At 44.5% G+C, this 18,497-nt stretch overlaps 1 protein-coding gene across 1 annotated transcript in view; it reads right to left on the reverse strand.

The window, feature by feature from the left end:
* Nucleotides 1–18,497, reverse strand: part of CD34 (CD34 molecule) — a 142,669-nt gene that overhangs the window by 77,754 nt on the left and 46,418 nt on the right. Inside the window, exons 2-4 of the mRNA XM_069633268.1 lie at nt 8,740–8,925; nt 5,109–5,362; nt 3,141–3,218 (exon numbers count right to left, since the gene is read on the reverse strand). Coding sequence (XP_069489369.1) covers nt 3,141–3,218; nt 5,109–5,362; nt 8,740–8,925 — 518 coding nt within the window. The remainder of the gene's footprint in view (nt 1–3,140; nt 3,219–5,108; nt 5,363–8,739; nt 8,926–18,497) is intronic.

Consider the following 18,497-nt stretch of genomic DNA (forward strand, 5'->3'; position numbering starts at 1 on the left):
CCACCAGAACCTCAGTACTGTCCCCATTCAGTTTCAGCCAGTTTTACCCCATCCATTGTCCCACGGCAGTCAGGCACTTATGCAAGCACGCCGACACCTCAGCCTAATTGAGATCTAAACGGATCAAAAGCTGGGTGTTCGCAGCATACAAGTAGCACCTGATGCCGTATGAACGGATGAGGCAAACCAGCAGAAAGACATAGATGTTAAAGAGAATGGGGGCCAAGGCAGAACCCTGAGGAACACCAACAAGTGAGATGTGAAGATTTAGAGAGAAAGGGTGGGAGAGAGAGAGTTTGGGATCTGTCTGCCATGAAGGAGCTGAACCAGGACAGTACCTGACTGAAACACCAACCTGGCTCAGGCGGGTGAGTAGGGTGGCATGGTCCACGGTGTCGAACGCCCCTGCGATATCTAAAAGAATCAGGGTGCCGACATCCCCCTTGTCAACCAGCCTGGCCATGTTGTCCTGAACGGAGACAAGAACACTTTCCTGTTGGGGCGTAAACCAGAATGGGCCGGGTCAAGCATCTTGGACGACGCCACAAAAGAAGACAGCAGAGGAGAAACCAGTGATTCAAGAAGTTTCATAAGACAAGGAAGGAGAGAAATAGGATGGAAATTAGACGGAAGAGAAGGATCCAGAGACGGCCTCTTCAGAAGAGGGATAACGAGGGCAGCCTTAAGCTCAGATGGAATAACTCCAGACTGGCAGGAGATATTAACAGCTGTTGTAATCTCGCCTAAGAGATTGGCAGATATCTGTTTCATTGCCCCCAAAGGCAGCGGACCGGAGGAGGATTCAATTGAGCCATAGAATTATAAAAATATAACACTATCAGGAGGAAATAGCCTCAATATGCAAATTGTTGATTTGCAAGATCTGCATAGAAGAAGCACTATGAGAGAAAGTCAAGTGCCAAGGCTTGTCATTCAAAGTGGGTGGGATTTGGACCATACCATTACGTTTCTGTACAGACACACTTGGGATGGCTCTTAAAGGGATCCCTGGCGTTAACCCTGGCTGCTCTATAATATGCCTCTGATTTTCGGGACTGGGATCCTGATGAAAGGCCAGACTGCATACAATCATGAAGCCAAAGGTCAATGGCATATTGCGGCATTATGATAGCAGATTCTTCAAGAGGTTTCCACAATGACCTCAATCTATAATCAGTCGCTGGAATAATTCCCTCTGAAAACTCTGAAGTGTGTTATTTTCCCTTTGTGCTCTGGAAAGTGTGTCTGCATTAATTTCCTCTACAGCAAGGGAACAGGGGAAGTGAGTAGACATGTGCTTATCATGAAGCACTATGGCATACCGATCAAAAAGAATGGCCTCGTTGGAGCCTCGACATCTGCATTCAGTCTCTGCCACTTCCTGTAGGTTTCAGTGTCCAAACAGCTACGGCTACCATTACATCTGGGCATCTCGCCATGAATCTTGTAGAAGCCTTTTGTTTAGTTTGAAATCTGGCCAAAAGCACCCAACAATAGATGTCAATAATCTATTTGTGAACCAATGATCATCATAACTACTTCTACTCTCTCCTTTTTCTCCAGGTGGGGCTGGCGTCTGCGTGACTGTTTAATAAAACCATTGCATATTTGGGCAAGCGCATCAGTATGCTTTTTCAATGATAACAACGGGCGTACTGGTATCGCCATTGGTGGTTGAACCGTTTGATAGAAACACAGGCTAGGGCATCGTCCATATAGATCTGGGAGTCAAGTCAACAGCATGCTTTAAAGGGTGAGGACCTATTCCAGAAACCTATCGAAGAGTCCTATGAACTGTGGGGCCCACTTTGGAACCTCTACAGATATTGTCTGCGGTGATTGAGATGCTGCAGTACAATCCTTCCAAGATATGTGGGTCACAAAAGGGATGCGTTGGACTTCTTGTGCAATCCTTTTCGCCGTTATGTCAGCATGGCATGATGCATAGTGTCAGTGAGGCTGATGCAACTGGCATCAGCTCCAGCCATGGCTGGCCTTTGTATTTATTTGGAAAGAGGAAAAAGTGCTTCTATGAAAAACCTTGTACATTAAAGCAACAGCAAGAACGGAGGATTCCCATCACTGGGCGTATCATATTGATAGTGCAGTCATAAGTGGTCATATAAATCAAGTGATGGCGGTGGGGAGGATGGTAACATTGAAAGGGGATCATTTAGCCAGACATTAAAGTGATACGAAAGTATATGTTATTATAAAAATGTAGGTGCAGGCTGAGCAAAGTAGGGATTAAGGCGAGAGCGATACCATGGTACACCTTAGGTATTCCTCCGAGGATAGCACGTGTTCTTAAAGAACGGTTTTTAAAGGCGTAAACCTTCGATATGTTATTTAGCTTAGGAGGTAGTGTGTACCAGTGATAGGGGCAAGGGTGGTACAGGAGAGGAATCAGAGGAACTCTCGTTTTTTGAAATATACGAGAATGCTGTTTTGTAGTTGGAAGTACCGCTCTTTGGTGCTTTGCAGAGGGATCTTTGGAGACTTATTGGATCTTGTTTAGCACTACATGTTGTTGTTGATTTGCACTGGCTGTTGTAAATATGCATTTATATGTGCATCTTCGAATAATAGTTGTTTAATTTGTCTTTCTGTCGTTCTTATTGTATAACTATGTTGTTATTTATTTTTCTTATATCTTCAGTAACTGATTTGTTGTTCAATTTCTAAAAATGGATTAATACATTTTGTCAGAATTGTTTTTTCTCTGGCACCGCTATTTTTGTTAGAAATGATTTACATTTTTAAATGTGTACAATATATTTTCAATAATCACAGTTTTCGTGTGCATATGTATTTCCTGAGTTCCTGTTGGTGGCACAGTACGGGGCTCACTTGTCAGGTTTTGAGTTGGCTGTGTTCTGCCTCTGTGGTGCCGAAGGCTGCCTCTATGCCTTGTCTACACAGGGCAGGTAGTCACAGAACCTCGCTCCTACCTTTCAGCCCTTGCCTTTATCTATCATCCGGTTGCGCTAAAATATTCCCTTTATGGAAATGGTCACGAAGGTAGGACTAAGAGGTGCACGAATGAATCTCAGGTTTATATATCGTACCATTTCCCGGCTTCCACCACCCCTGATTCTCTCCTACAAACCAATGATCTAGGCCCAGTGGAACTGACTTACACAGGTGACCTTTTCGTTGAACTCGCAGGCGCCCATTTCCTCTGGGTTATGTACTTCTTCAAGACAGTTCACTATGACCTGCGGAAAAATAAAGACAGTCAGACATTGCACCAATATGCAATTGAAACAGTGAATGTTGCCCTTTAGAAATACCACCGAACATAAAATAACATATTAATGGGGAGAAATCTTATAAGTCACTTTAGCAACACTTGTGGCAGCGGGACCTACAACATATCCACCTCTCCACATTATTGCTGCAATGAACTGGTAATAATCACTTACTTTGTGGCAACCGGAAATACATCCACAGTAAAAGCTAACTAAACCCAGACCAATGAACCGCCCGACTCCTGGGCGCCCCGCCCCCTATGCTTATCCAACTGGACGCAAACTAACTTCAGGCCTTATCCAAGCTCAAAATGCAAGAAGCTTGTTTGCAGCCCATGAAAAGGCATGAGCTGTAGAAATCACGCCGTCCTATGGGCAGACAGACACCTTAAGGCAAGAAGCAGGCGCTTGAGGTGGGTCACTTCACACGTTCCTGCAGTCATTATTAGTTCACTTCATGTGCTCAAAAACACAGGTACTTTGGCGAGATCCACTGCTTGATGGTTCACTATGTTTGAAAGTGGTTGTTTTGCCATTACTCATGAAACTTAAGACAGGATCTTAATTCACCAAATTGCCAGAGGTGGCTGAACTGACATCACACCCCTGATGACAACACAAGGAGGTTTCCTTGACCTTTCACCTTGATGACATCTGAGGAAGTGGCATCACATGACTCTGGTGACATAACAGAAAGTGACCTTGCAGATGGGAAAGGGACATTTAAATGAGTTTACGATTATAGAATACCAAACATTAAATTAAGCAGAAAGCAAATTATTTTACTAACCAACCATCTTTTAACAAGGATGCTGCCCTGATATGCCAGGGCTGAGTTGATGATTTGACAGTGGTACACTGAGAACGAACATAGACCATGGGCACTGCTTTCTCCTGCCAGCACAACAGCATAGGGCCAGTTGCTGGCATCTTATTTTGGTTTTAGTCTCACGTGTCTGGTGTAGCCAGCGGTGGTCAGTCATAATGTAGAATGCAATAATGTCAAAAGTCAAAATGTCGATTTTTTTTTAGAAAACAATAATGTCGAATTTTTGCTACATTTTTTCGATTTTTAAAAAAAATAAATAAATAAATATATATATAATTAAAATGTGTTGAGTATGAGGGGTGAGAGGGTGGTGGGGGGTGGGGCGGGTGGCCTGAGGGTGTTGGGTGAAAGGGGTTCGGGGGGGACCCTCCACTAGTAAATGTTACTCTTCTAGTTTATGTATTTGTTGATAGTGCTAATTGACATATTTTCTTTGACATTTTTTTTCTAAAAATTGACTCTTTTCATTATATGTATAGGTTTTCGACATTATTGTTTTCTACATTTTTTTTCTACATTTTTGTAAGTCGACATTTCTTTTTCTACATTATGACTATAAACCGTAGCCAGCATATGAAAGAAAACTGCCATATGCCCAGTGCAGCCTCAAATGCTAGTCAATACCTCACATGCATGATATAGTCTGTCACCATATGTATCACATGCATGACCTACAAGTGCAGGCTTCAGTGCTCCACTGATACTATCCAATACCAGTTACTACCTCATATGTGTGGTATAGCACCACATATAATGTGCCGCATCAAATGTCTCGTTTTTAGCATCATATGCCACATACGCCCTGGAATGTGTTCCACATGAAGTGCAAAGCCTTGCCTGTGTAGTTCCTGCTACATGCATCGAATGCGGGCTCACATGCCTCAAAACTGTGCCCCACGTCACACCCACCACTCTACCCCGTCTGCACTGTTTGTGGGCACGTAGTTGGCACTGTAGATGGCCACGTGGTAAGGAGATATCCGCGAACAGTTCTCATATGAGTATAAATAACGGCTTGAGATGCATACCTTCATAGCCGCTGTGGGGGCATCGCTGCTGGATGTGTACGGACGAGTGGCCGCAGGTTGGGGGACTCTAGAGGTCGAGTTGGTCTGGTATGTAGTGCCGCTCTCCTCAGTGGTTGTTTCATTCTGAGAATGATGGGTTTTATCCACTCCCGCGCTGGTAGTCGTGAAATTACCCCCTCCAGGAGGTAGAGTGACGGATGGACTTGTGGCTCCTGTGGTCACTGTGGATTTAACATTCGTAACTGCTGCGGGTTCTACAATCAGGGGTCAGAATAAAAATACACATTTTCAAACATCTGTCAGAACGAATTGCCAATGTTCTTGGGGTCTACATGAAAACTTTCCACTCTCAGACACGTCAAAGGGGCACAAGGAGAAGCTCCCGCTACCACTACCTTGGAGTGCGCGCTCAAGTCATCTCCTTTCATCAGTGCCAGTTTGTAACAACACTATGCAAACATATAGAAAGTTACCATTTGAAATGGTTGGAGATTGTTAGCATTTCTTGCAGGAATCTAGCAAATAAGAATCCTCGAATGTCACATGTCTAACACACTGGAAAAATGTAACCAGATCTGGCGGCGAACACGGAACGATTTCGCACGCTAGGAATCAGCATTATGGAAAACTAGCTGTAAGCTCCACTAAAAAAAGCTTGCTACCAGAACCCACATAGCAGAATCTAACTAGCAGTTGACACTCCATGGAATACGATCATAGAGACTTGTACGAAGACTCGATCAAGACAGGACTCTTTCCTAAACCCATCCAGGGAATCAGCACCCTACTCAAAAGCAGCGCTCCTTACACCTCTTACTATTGTATAAGTTTGCAGTGTGGTTATAGTCAACTATAACAAGAAGGAAACCCTCGAGAGCTGCAACTCCTGGCCAAACCAAGTTTCACTATAAGGAACTGACGTTATACAAATGTGTTTAATGTTATACTGTTCGTCTCTTTGAAGCAATACCCCTGAAGAATTTCCCTGCACAAGATTCACAGATTTAGGGAAAGAAACATGTCGGGACAAAGATACCGTGTGATTAATACACGGCTACAATAGAGCATTGATAGCTTGTTTTTATTAAAAATTTACTGAGTAATCCGAACTTACATAAGGATTAAGTACTAGGCAGCTAAATGTTACACGTAAATAGCTTTACTAGTAGCGTTGATTGCTTTTCTCAGAATTGTCTGTAGGTTTCTTAATGTGATTTTATGTAAATGTACTTCTTTGCCCATTTGTGTATGTGTTGATGAATTGTGTTACTGATAACATTTAGGTGGAGGTTGTTTGTGTTGAATCTAGTGTCACCAGTTAATTATTCAATTTATCACCGCTTTTCTTCTTTTTTCCTTTTTCTGATTTGTGCAACATTTGGTGCGTTGTTTATGTTGGTAATGTATGTTAGACAACATTTTTCTAAAACATTTTTAAAAAAAGGTTTACATTGCAGCCCTATTTAGGCTGTATATGTTTTTTTAAAAATAGACTGAAATATGGGACAATTAATATATATATATATATATATATTTTCAATTTTCTATGGTCCAGAACTGTGTTTTGGTTTGAACTCTGGAGTTGCACACCCTCTTGGGGCCATTGTGAGCATTTACCTCACTAGAAAGGGGCATAAGTGAGGCGCAGGATCTCTTTTGTAAATTGTGTGGGGCACGGTCCCGGCCTCAATCCAAAAAAAACCCAGTCCTCATCTAGTTGTTAGCACATGTCTAACACACTGCACCACACATCCTCTATAGAAAAGGGTTTCCAGCACCACCAGGCTTGGTGATCAACCAATCAAACCTAGTCTGTCAAAACTGAACCACACCTCATCTCTGATCATGCACCGCTTCAATAAAGCCTTCACATATGCAGCATGACACATAGGCCAATTAATGTATCTTTAGGACCTGCGTGATGGCCTAATGAGCAGGACACACTGTTACGTCCAGCAAGAGTTGTGTATGCAGTGGCATAAGGAAGAGGTGAATCTTTCCGTACACTCAAGAGGATACTTTGTGCATTATGCAAGATCCACTCCTGGGAACCATCAGATGCTCTGGCTTTGCTTTTAGAGAAAGCAGAATAAAGGGCTAAAGCAAAGGGTGGGGGCAAACGAGGGACACTTGGTTTACTCTTTCTACCCTTGCATCTATGGAGGTAACCCACCAAAGCACTTGGACGATTAGACACTCTCCATAGTTAGTAGGTTGTCAAGCATTTTTATGTAGGGGCAGCACACCTTGCAAATCATCACAAGGGAATTCATACGCAAGCCATCATTGAGCATATGTTCATCCAGCCACAATGCACGGTGATATTGACAGGCTTCACCCAGAAGCGTCATGCAGGATCTGTCTTCTCTGCCCTAGCAACCAAACTCTGGAGCTCACTGACCAATCGTCTGCACACAGAAGTCCTCCTGAACTTCAGGAAGACCTAAAAACCTGCCTTTTCAATGAACACCAGCATGAGGCGAGCACAGAATCTACAGCAAAGAGACTCAAATCAACCACTCCCCTATCTTTGGCAATGTCATTCCAATGGCCGGCACCACCCAAAATTCTATGAACATACCAGGAACAAATGCACAACAAGCTGACCAAGACTACTGACAAAACAACCACATCCGGTCGGACGTACCCAAACTGCAAGAGAATCAAACAAATTCTTCCACAAACTCCTATCAAACCGCTTTACTCATCTCATTGCAAGTCGCCACTCAGTTCAATCCCTAATGGCACTCAATGCTTCACCCCATTTGCACGTACCCCCTGGTTTGTCTACCACAAATAACTGACATCCCTATAAAATCTTCTATCACCTTACACTACACGTGCATGTATCCCCCACACACAGCTCCCACTGACCTATCAGTTACCACATCAACATTAATCAAGTCATGAGTAAATTCTCCTCTTTAGACCTATCATCCCTCCCTCAACACACACATGCAGCTAATCCAGACCCAAAGCGCTTCAACCTGTTTGATCTTGGGCTATCCTCTTTGCATAACATACTCCCTAGTGTCACTGCCAAACCCATAGAAGAGTGGCAGTACACAGGAGTCCGGTACTTCAGACCTGCATCCATTGTTACCAGGTTTAAAACACTTGCCTCTCTGGCTAAATCTCTAAACCGGGTGCCACCCTTTTTTCTTACAGAGCCATGCACAGTAAGGAAGACAAAATATCGCATGGACCCTATAGAAGTCAGTTTTGCATAATATCCTGTCTTGGGAAAATCTGGACTCTAGGTCCTTCGGCGGCCTGTTCATTATTAAGAATGGATTAAGAACACTGGAGGTGGGATTTATGGAAGGGGGATCAATACTGGTAAACCAAAAACACTCTCTCGCTCCCAAAACAACCCAAACACTTCACAGACTTGACATATTTAGCGATCCAACCAGAAGTCTACCCTCACCTAAATGTAATTCAGCCTCCATAAAAACTCTTGATGCCCATCTGGGCGTGTACCCAACAAGTGAACTTGATTGATCAATGAATAAATAGCAAAGGATCGTGCTGGTAGGGACCCATGATCTCCCAGTGGTTGGTGGGAGCTTGGCGGGGTCCGAGAGTGCACTGTGGCACTGGCCCCCTCAGCCAGGGGCATCTCACTTACCTACTGCAACCGTTGGGCTTGGTTTGGTGGAATTCTGGGCCGTTGGGGCAGCATCAATGGTTGTGGCAGTGGTTATGCCTGCTGTTGTTGCTTTGGTTGTAGTTTCTGCAGGGGCGTTAGTGGCTGTGGTGGTAGCTAACGAGGAACTTGGTGCAGGAGATGGTGTGGGGTCTTCTTGGAAAGTGCCTGCGTGGAAAGAAGGTTCTCGGTAAACAAATGCACGCGCACACACACCTCCTTGTATAGTTGATTATGTAAAACACAGAAACGTAGCTGTGTGTAGTTAGACTCTTATGTCCCACACTCAACAGTCTTGTAACATGCACTTTTCCATGTGCTTGACCTTGCCACAGTACACTTAGCTTTGAGCACTATACACCTATCTCGTACATTTTCCCTGTGTGGCACCACTGCGTTCAACAGCGAGGAAATGCATTTGAGAAGGTACATTAAAGCCACACTGAACAGGTTCCCTGTGTTAAAGCGGTGTAAATGTGCCTGAGGCTGTGTCTGTTACATGAGTGTCACTACACAGATCTTTGTGTGCTATAAGAGTGTAACTGCATAGATCAAAGTGTTCTAGAAATGCTGCATGTGCAGGACCATATGAGTGGTTTAGTAGATAAAGCACTGTAAGGAAGGCATGGTATCAAACAGTAAGACAGACACAAGTGATCACAGTTCAACGGTGTTTATTGAACTTCAATCAGGTTTGAAAAACGCCTATCTAATCCTAAAGCTAAAGATGGGAGCAAGCTATGACCATCAAATAATAATAATAATGCAGTCCTAGTCGAGTCTGTCACAATAAAAGGGCCTACACTAATAAGCCTATTGCCAATCCTTACTTCTAAATATAAATAGTGTGGGAAACAATGTTATGCAAAAGAAAAGTGTTCAAGAAATGCTATGTCAGGATATTCAAGCCGTTGGCTTCCCTTCCCCATGTTTTCAGTACGGGACAAGACAGCACACTCGAGCTTAGCACACTCTCTAGCTTCTCCAGCACGAGGATGCAGTTTCAAACTTCCACATCAGGGCCTTCTGTGTCAAAGTGTCTTTACCATTCAAAGTCTCATATTTTAAAGCGCCTGATGCAACACGACAAAACATTAAAGTTGCTTTCTTATCAGGATTGTCCCTTATACAACTTCTCGGATGATTTACTGTTCACCCCGGGTCCCCCTCTGCCGGGCTCAAACCCACTTTAATACAAAACCTTCAATTGGCCTCCCTCTGCCGGGCTTGGACTAAATTCATGTACTTTTCCAAATGTTCTCTACTTCATCAAAATCAAAGGATTTTGCTTGACCCATCGCGGGAACACTTCGATTCACATTTATTCGTTCTCTTTCAATTGATCTCCCTCCACCAGAGTCAGACCAAATTGTATCTACATTTGTCCCTTCTCAGCTGGGTACCTTACAGAGACCTTCGATTGAGCACCCACGCGGTGCCGGACCACTCTGTCAAAGGTATTGTAGCTTGCTTTAAAGTTCAATCACTCATCAGCATTTCAACTTCACTTGTGCCTCTTATCACACACCTTTTAACCAAGTTCGTTCCAGCGCTCGCCAAAAAATGTTGCTGCTTGCAACCTTGGCTTCAACACAGACCGGTCTTGTATCGGTCTCCCCAACTCACCGGCTGTGTTGATTTCACTGACGCTGCTTTGTTCTTGGAGTCAAGGGCGGAACCACGGTGGCTGGTGATTCTCCCCGCCTTTATTATTGATGTAGGAGCGCCTCGGGTATCTCTGAGACACAATGCAGGATTCTTCAGCCTGGTTTCCTGGTCTTACGCTTCCTATTCTCTAGGTCTCTCAAAAGTTATGGTTCCTTGTCGAAAAGGTCAGGGGAATTTCCCGCCTTGTGATCCCCTTAGGTTTTGTTGTCTTCCCTCTCCTGCTCAGCTGCCGCCTCGAAACTGCTGTTTCCTTGTGTGCTTTGCTCTCGTGCTCCGCCTTTTATCCGTGTGGGGAAGTGTAATGGAAGTCAGGTGTGTGTGATGGTCAGTAATTTCCCGACCTCGCATGACCATTGTATTGGGACACGTCAGGTGTACTGCTCGGGTGTTATTCTGTTTTCTCTCATAGCGAGCTATCAGTGAGAACATGTTCGTGTTGTAAAAGGGGGGAGGGGAGAGTTCCTAAATATTCTACCAGGTAGGATGGGTCAAAGGTGTTACAAGGAAGGGGATACCCTGTCTAAACATCTGGTACCCCACTCCCCGAAGACCACTCACCCAGGTGATCCTCCCACACTGGTCCACCCCCAGGAACTGGATCCAAAAGCGATGGCTGTGTCCTGGCCACCTGGATGACAAATCTCCGGGGACTAGTGGGTGAGACAACTTCTGGTTTCTCACAGTACGCAGGCGCAGCTTTTGAAGGAGTGTCAATAAACACATCTGTCTGTATCACAGGGATGGAACTACACAGTTCTGTGTGTGCTACGAGGATATTATAAGTTCACATTATCCTTGGTTTTGCTATTATCCCAGGCAATGTTATGCTAAGTTGCTATACTATTCAATGGTTATGTTATTCTCGCTACATGAGTGAGGTATTATGGAACTATAGGCTATTTTGTTTTGATATGTTATATTGTTTGCTCTGTCAAGTAATACTACAATATCCAATCCTATGTCATGTCACATTTTGTTATGCTACTCTATGTTATCCTGTGCTAGGCTAGATATAAAGACTATGTTGAATACTCAGAATAAGTCGTGAGAAAATTGCAAAGTCCAACATGCAGCAGGATGAAAAGGTATGAATACATCTCCCCAGCACCACACTCCCTCCAATAGCTCCCATTCAAGAAAATCATGAATTTCAAAACCCTCTGCATTACCCAAGGCAGGTCCCCTGGAAAGGACCAAGCTTCCTTCACAATGAAGTTACACCACTACGCACCATCCCGGACTCTGAACGTCCAGTAAAGCCACATGGTCCCAGCTCCTAGCCTCAAGAGGAAACGACAAGGCGGATCCTCTGTCTCCCTAATGCTCACACTCTAGAGCATCCTACTATGCATCTCCACATGGCACTCTAGCTAAGCAAATAGGAGAAACATCAATTAACCAATCACTGGGCCACACATCGTACATGGACATTGTACATTGCCCGCCATGTTTGATTCGCAAACATTACCTGTAGTCTGCATCCTGGTAAAGCAATAGTGAAAAACTCAACCTTTTTCTAGACTTACCTTGGAACAACCTTCCCAGAGGTGTGGGGCGATCAGGATGTGGTGGAATATGAAAATGGCAACATCAAACATCCCAGAGGCTCAGGGACATGGATGTTTGTGAACATGTCAAATGTTGGAGTATATTTGTGCATATGCATTACTGGATCGGCGATAACCTGCAGGTATGGTTGAATCGCACTCTCCATTGGAAGAGCACTTTTTGGGCGGCTTATAACTTTGGCGCCATTCAAAAAATATGCACAATACTTTGCAAGGAAAATAGGACGAGACTTTCATCAAGGTAGGCAAAGTTGCATGGGGGTCCCATGCTTTGTGATATCCAGATTGACATGCATTAAAATAAAATACTGTTTTGTTTACAGCCCAAACAGCTGCACATATTTTCACCATATTTACTTGTTGGGCAGGTGCTTTGTCGCGAAAGCGTACGTTCACAATTTTGGTGAAAAATAATTTCTGCTTTAAAACAAATGCCAAAAGGTAGTTAAAAAAATAAGTTGAGTGCTATGACTTTGACACTTGAGGCAATATGTCGACTGCCCATGACCGCCGTGGCGATTGGCCTACAGTGGGTTGTTTGGCGGGGCACATAACATGGCTGAAGCCCATGCCCCAGGTATTGTGCCCACTGCCCTTGGCCACAAGCCATTGACAGTGACCTACAGTCCCATTATGGGATATAGTCGCCAATGGTCCAGGGAGCAGGCCAGGCGCAGCGGCTGTTGTGGATGACATGGTGGAGCCTTGGGCATGGACAAACCTAATGGCACAATCAATTCAGCCATAACCTGCATCTCCAGAATGCACTCCTCAAAGTGAAACACAAACATTTGCACTGCAAAAACTATGGGCCTCATTACAAGTTGGGGGGTGCAGGTTAAATGCAGCGGTATTACCGTATACTGCTGCATTACCGCAGCGCTCTGCTATGAGTTGAACAGAAAGTTGGCGGATTCACCTCCAACTGTGAGCGCCAGGTAAATCTGCTGGCTTTCCACACATTTTTTTTGGCTGAATTACTGCTGCGGTAATTCCGCCAAACAAGTACCCCATTGAGTCCAATGCACTAACAGAATTTGGATTTACACTGCCACCATGACTTGTAATCTGGTGGTAATACCGCTGGACCAAGTGGCGGTAACAGTAATTCAGTTTGGTGGTATCGGGGGCAGATTAACTGCCCTGATACCAACACACTTGTAATTATAATTATTATTATTATAATTATGGCCCTATGTTTGTTAGAGGAATGTTACAGTTCTTTAATATATCTTAAAAGAGTAATTTTTAATACCAAAGAACTGGAACATCATTAAACATCTTCAGTTATGAAAACAGACGAAATTTAGTGAAGAAACATTTGTTAAAAGGATGCTACGGTTAAGTTGGCCTAATGAAAACCTGTGAAACTCTGTGAAAAACCTTGTATTACAGGGAGGTTATGGTTGCAGCACAACATCTAAAAACCATAGGATTCTGCCAGATATGGACTGCTCCGGAACCATAATTCCTGCCCGCACCATGCACTGCTCTGACCCAGACACCTGCCGTTGCAAATGGTATCACTGAGGACCTCATATATGAAATCACTAAATACATTCTCATACGTACATGACAAACTTATTTTTAAAACAATGCAAAGAGGTTACACAATAAATTCAGCCCACACTTCAGCCATGGCCAGTGGACATTATGCACCAATTAATGCCCCTCTTTTGCCCCTTTTTTGTAATAAATAACCATAGCCCACTAGCCATGGCTTTTGGCTGTGGCTGCTTCCCACTTTCCATCACCAGTATCATCTATAGTAGGAAATATGCCTGACCCACTGCCCATGGCCTTGGTATTCGTCAACTGCCCGCTTTGCACCACCAGTCCCAAATGCCACAAGCTGTATCACTGGAAGAATCGTCTTACATGCAGATCATGTAATGTAGTTTATGTGATTCACTGGCAACGGGAGAACTGACAAAAACAATATGTAGGCAAACCACCAATGACCTTCGCCCTCACTTCAGAATTCACAAGTCAGCCGTCATTAAACAGAGAGTGAAACAGCTTGTAGCCAACCATTTTAACCATGCTGGCCGCTCCTTGTCAGACGTGAGGATTATCCCTCTGGAGCATGTCTTTAGAACTGAGCTTTTTGGCTCTAGAGAGTACTTCTAGATGTACCATTTAAAATCATAGCATCGGATGGATTGAATATCAGTGACAACAACAGCTGAGCTAGAATATCTGGGCTGTTCGCAGGACTCCATTCATTTTAAATTCCACAGGGAACCTTGGTTAATCATGTTTTTGGGAAATGCAGCAGTGTGGTTTGAGGGAACTGAGCAGCCACCTGGGAAAGGCGGAATCCGAAACCTTGTAGGGTACATACATTTTTTTGTCAATAGTGAAATTATTTGGATGGATAACCAGTTTCCCAGAGATTTACCAAACTTACCATTAACCTTTGCACTGCTTCTTGGGATTCACAAATGTTTCCCTGAAGCTTCTCCTGACTGATAACTTTATCAAGCTGCACAAACATTCCCCAGAGCCTTCTTCTGCTGATTGACTTTATCACGACTTACAGATGTTCCCCATAGACTTGTCCTGCCTCTGGCATTTGTCAGGATGCAGAGCTATGTCTCAGAGGCTTTTCATACCTCTTGGTTCATCCAGGTTCAGAGCTGTCCCTCAGACGCTTGTCCAGCCTCTAGGTTTAGTCAGGACTCTGCAGTACGCGCCAGCACAACATTGATGGCTGTATCTCTCGTGGCAGAGCCCTGAGATGTCTCCAGTGCATATGATTCTGCATCAACTAGTGTTTTTGTGGATAAAGCTTCTCATTCTGACTCTCTGTCTTGGTGATTCTTCTCTCTTTTCTTAAAGCTTTGTACCTTCCTCCAAACCAGTTTTTTCCTGTTTGCTTAGTTTTTTTCCGGCTCTCATTGGCCGTGTAACTTTTGAGTTTAGCCTTCTTCCTACGGCTCTAGGAGAAAGAACTCACCAGTAAACCTGTACACTTTTGTTTTCTTCAATCTCCCTCTGGCCAGAGCAGACAGATTGATTTGACCTCAAAACCTTTGTGTTGAGGGGGGAAGCATCAAAGTTCCCGCGCATCTGGCAAGCGCCTTAAGGCCCGGCTTCATCCTTACGCAGGGTTGAGAACCTGGAAGATACAGGTTTTATTTTCTAACCTACACCCAGAATACCTGGACTTAATGGAGCCCAATAGTATAGGGTGGCTAGGGAAAGGTGTTCGTAAGTTGAAGTGGATATCTTTATTTTAGCGAAACGAGGTGGTGGCTGGAAGGTCTAGAATTAATCTTAACCTCTGGCATTGCTCTGGACAACCATCCACACCATCGTTCTTTGCCTGCCAAGCCATTACAAAAGGGGAAAGACCATATGCAAATCAGGCTTGGTCCCACCCCAAAAGGGGGAGTCCACCCCAATTGCTTGGTCACATCCCTTCTGCACGAGACCACAAGAATCCCCAAATATGTTTCGGCCTCGTTGGGCCTCATCAGCGAGGAGTAGCTTGGGTCTCTAGGCCCAGCAGGCACGTGACCCACGTCTGGACATACCCGTCCCACTCGGGGTGACAAAGCAAAAACAAAGAGGTGATGGCTGGAAGGTTTAGAATTAATCTTAACCTCTGGCATTGCTCTGGGCAACCCTCCACACCATCATTCTTTGCCTGCCAAGCCATTACAAAAGGGGAAAGACCATATGGAAATCAGGCTTGGTCCCAGCCCAAAAGGGGCAGTCCACCCCAATTGCTTGGTCACATCCCTTCTGCACGAGACCACAAGAATCCCCAAATATGTTTCGGCCTCGTTGGGCCTCATCAGCAAGGAGTAGCTTGGGTCTCTATGCCCAGCAGGCACGGGACCCACGTCTGGACATACCCGTCCCACTCGGGGTGACAAAGCAAAAACAAAGAGGTGATGGCTGCAAGGTTTAGAATGAATCTTAACCTCTGGCATTGCTCTGGGCAACCCTCCACACCTTCGTTCTTTGCCTATCAAGCCATTACAAAAGGGGAATGACCATATGCAAATCAGGCTTGGTCCCACCCCAAAAGGGGCAGTCCACCCCAACTGCTTGGTCACATCCCTTCTGCACGAGACCACAAGAATCCCCAAACATGGTTCGGCCTCGTTGGGCCTCATCAGCGAGGAGTAGCTTGGGTCTCTAGGCCCATCAGGCACGAGAACCACATCTGGGCATTCCTGTTCCACTTGGGATGACTAAAGCAAAACAAAAGAGGTGATAGCTGGAAGGTTTGGAATTAATCTTAACCTCTTGCATTGCTCTGAGCAACCCTCCAGACCATTGTTCTTCACCTGCCAAGCCATTGCAAAAGGGGAAAGAACATATGCAAATCAGGCTTGGTCCCACCCCAAAAGTGGCAGTCCATCCCGAACTGCTTGGTCACATCCCTTCTGCACAAGATCACAAACATCCCCAAACATGTTTTGGCCTTGTTGGGTCTGTGACTAAAGCAAAACAAAAGAGGTAGTGGGACAGTATGCCCAGCCATTGCTCCTGTGCCTGCTGGGCCTAGAGACCTAAGCTAATCCTCACTGATGAGGTCCAGCAAGGCTAATGAACAGAATGCTCAAGAAGAGGAATACGGACCATTCTTCAAGTACTGGTTAGTAATCGGTCTGCAGTGGTTTCCACGCCACAAGATATATGGTGGACTGTTTTGTTTTAGCAAATTGAATGCAACAATATATTCGATCAATATAGATGGGGCAAGGGGATATTCAGGGGCAAGACAAAGTGGGGAGGTGGGGGAGCAGGTTGGATGAAAGGTGATATGGGGGCCTCCATTATAAGAAAGAAGACAAGGGTTATATGGCAAAGCTGAGAAATTGCAACAAACAAACAGTCCACTATAAAAATAGAGGAGATAAAACTACATCGAACAACAGTAGTGGAGCTGCCAGGGGATTTCTGTAATCTAAATAGGTAGAGGTGGAAGCTGTCACTCCCATAGCTTGAGCGGAAAAGCAAAAACCTACGTAATACTGGAAACTGAAAAGAAAAAAACAGGATCAGTTGTCCACATTAATTTGTGGAATAAGGAACATTGTTAACAGTTAATGTTAAAAGCCCAAATGTATCGCCCAGAACGGATATAGGACATGTGCCCCTTGTTGATAGCCAGAAAGACTTAATTCGTTCATCAGCCCCAACTCTAAGATGCCACTAGAAGCAAGCATGTTGCTCTCCCAGCTGATTAATCCACTTCTGCCAATCTCAGTGGCCACATAACCCACGTTGAAACCTTGAAAGAGTGGTCTATTTGCATTTCATCCATAAATGGCACGGACATTATAGACATCTCAGGCCATATTTTATTAAAGACTGTTTCAATCTACTGTTTCCAGACGACGTAAATATGACATTTTTCAAAAAGAAACAGATTACAGCTACATTAAAAACAAGCATTAGCAAAGCCAGTAGTTTTTGGCCTGTATAGTTGTGCGTTGCATTTTGCATTAATTGGTATGGTTCTGTGAGCTCTGTGTAGAACAGGTCTAGTTTAAAGAACAGATAAGCTGAGGTGTCAGTCATTCCGTGACTATTACGTGAGATGTTAACCTCTGGTGGTTGATTAAGTACTTCTGTTTTAAAGCTGCATCTTAGACAGCCTGGTGTGGAGGACCATAATATACTTTTGAACAATAAAAAAAAAATTAAAACTAGTAGTGTTGAAATAGTCCTTCAAGCCTCGTCTTCATGGACACAAGTGATATCTAACTGAATGATATAGTCCCTTGCAGGATATTTTGCAACAGTTCCAAAAAGTAGGACAAATATACTCCAAAGGTATAGGTGTCATGCCTGCCAGGTCCTCCCGTGCTCGTGCTCAGCACCCTACACGTACAGCCCAGAGATCAGCCAGACCATTTTATACTCGGTGGCGACTCTGGGGAAAGATTCCTGGCAAACGCCTTCATTCCCGCTAATTCATTGTCAGATTTTCTTATCTTCTGCATTTTGCGAACGGGCGGCATTCATTATCAAGCATACCGCGCATACCATTTACCAATACCAGTTGCATTCCACAGGTATGCGCGAGTATCACATGACTGGACGTCATCGCGCTACTCACGCATTCTCATCAGCTGACTCGTATTTAAACGGAAGCCTCCTGCTTTTCTGCGCTTCTGATCGTTGTTCTTTGATCTTCGTTCCGGAGCTCGGTTTCTACCTTGCTTCTAAGCAGTTTCCAAATTGCTTTTTCCTTTTGCTACCAGCCGGACCCGCGCTGCTGTTGTTGGCAGTTTCCTGAACTGCTCTTTCCGTACTGCCAGTCGGATCCGCGCTGTTATTCACGGCAGTTTCCAGACTGCTTTCCTTTGCTATCAGCCGGACCCGCGTTGCAAGCCTCGGCTAGAACTCCAGCTATCCGGACGCCACGGTCCTCTGGCTCCTCGCAGCAACACCCTGCGGTTCATACCGCTATCTTCAGCTGGTTGTTCTATTCTCCACATTTGGATTTCGGTTCCATCTCAAACCTCTAAAGGGCTCTGC

This window comes from Ambystoma mexicanum, chromosome 13 (genome assembly GCF_040938575.1).
Source record: "Ambystoma mexicanum isolate Mex_15411 chromosome 13, UKY_AmexF1_1, whole genome shotgun sequence".
In the NCBI taxonomy this organism is placed as follows: Eukaryota; Metazoa; Chordata; class Amphibia; order Caudata; family Ambystomatidae; genus Ambystoma; species Ambystoma mexicanum.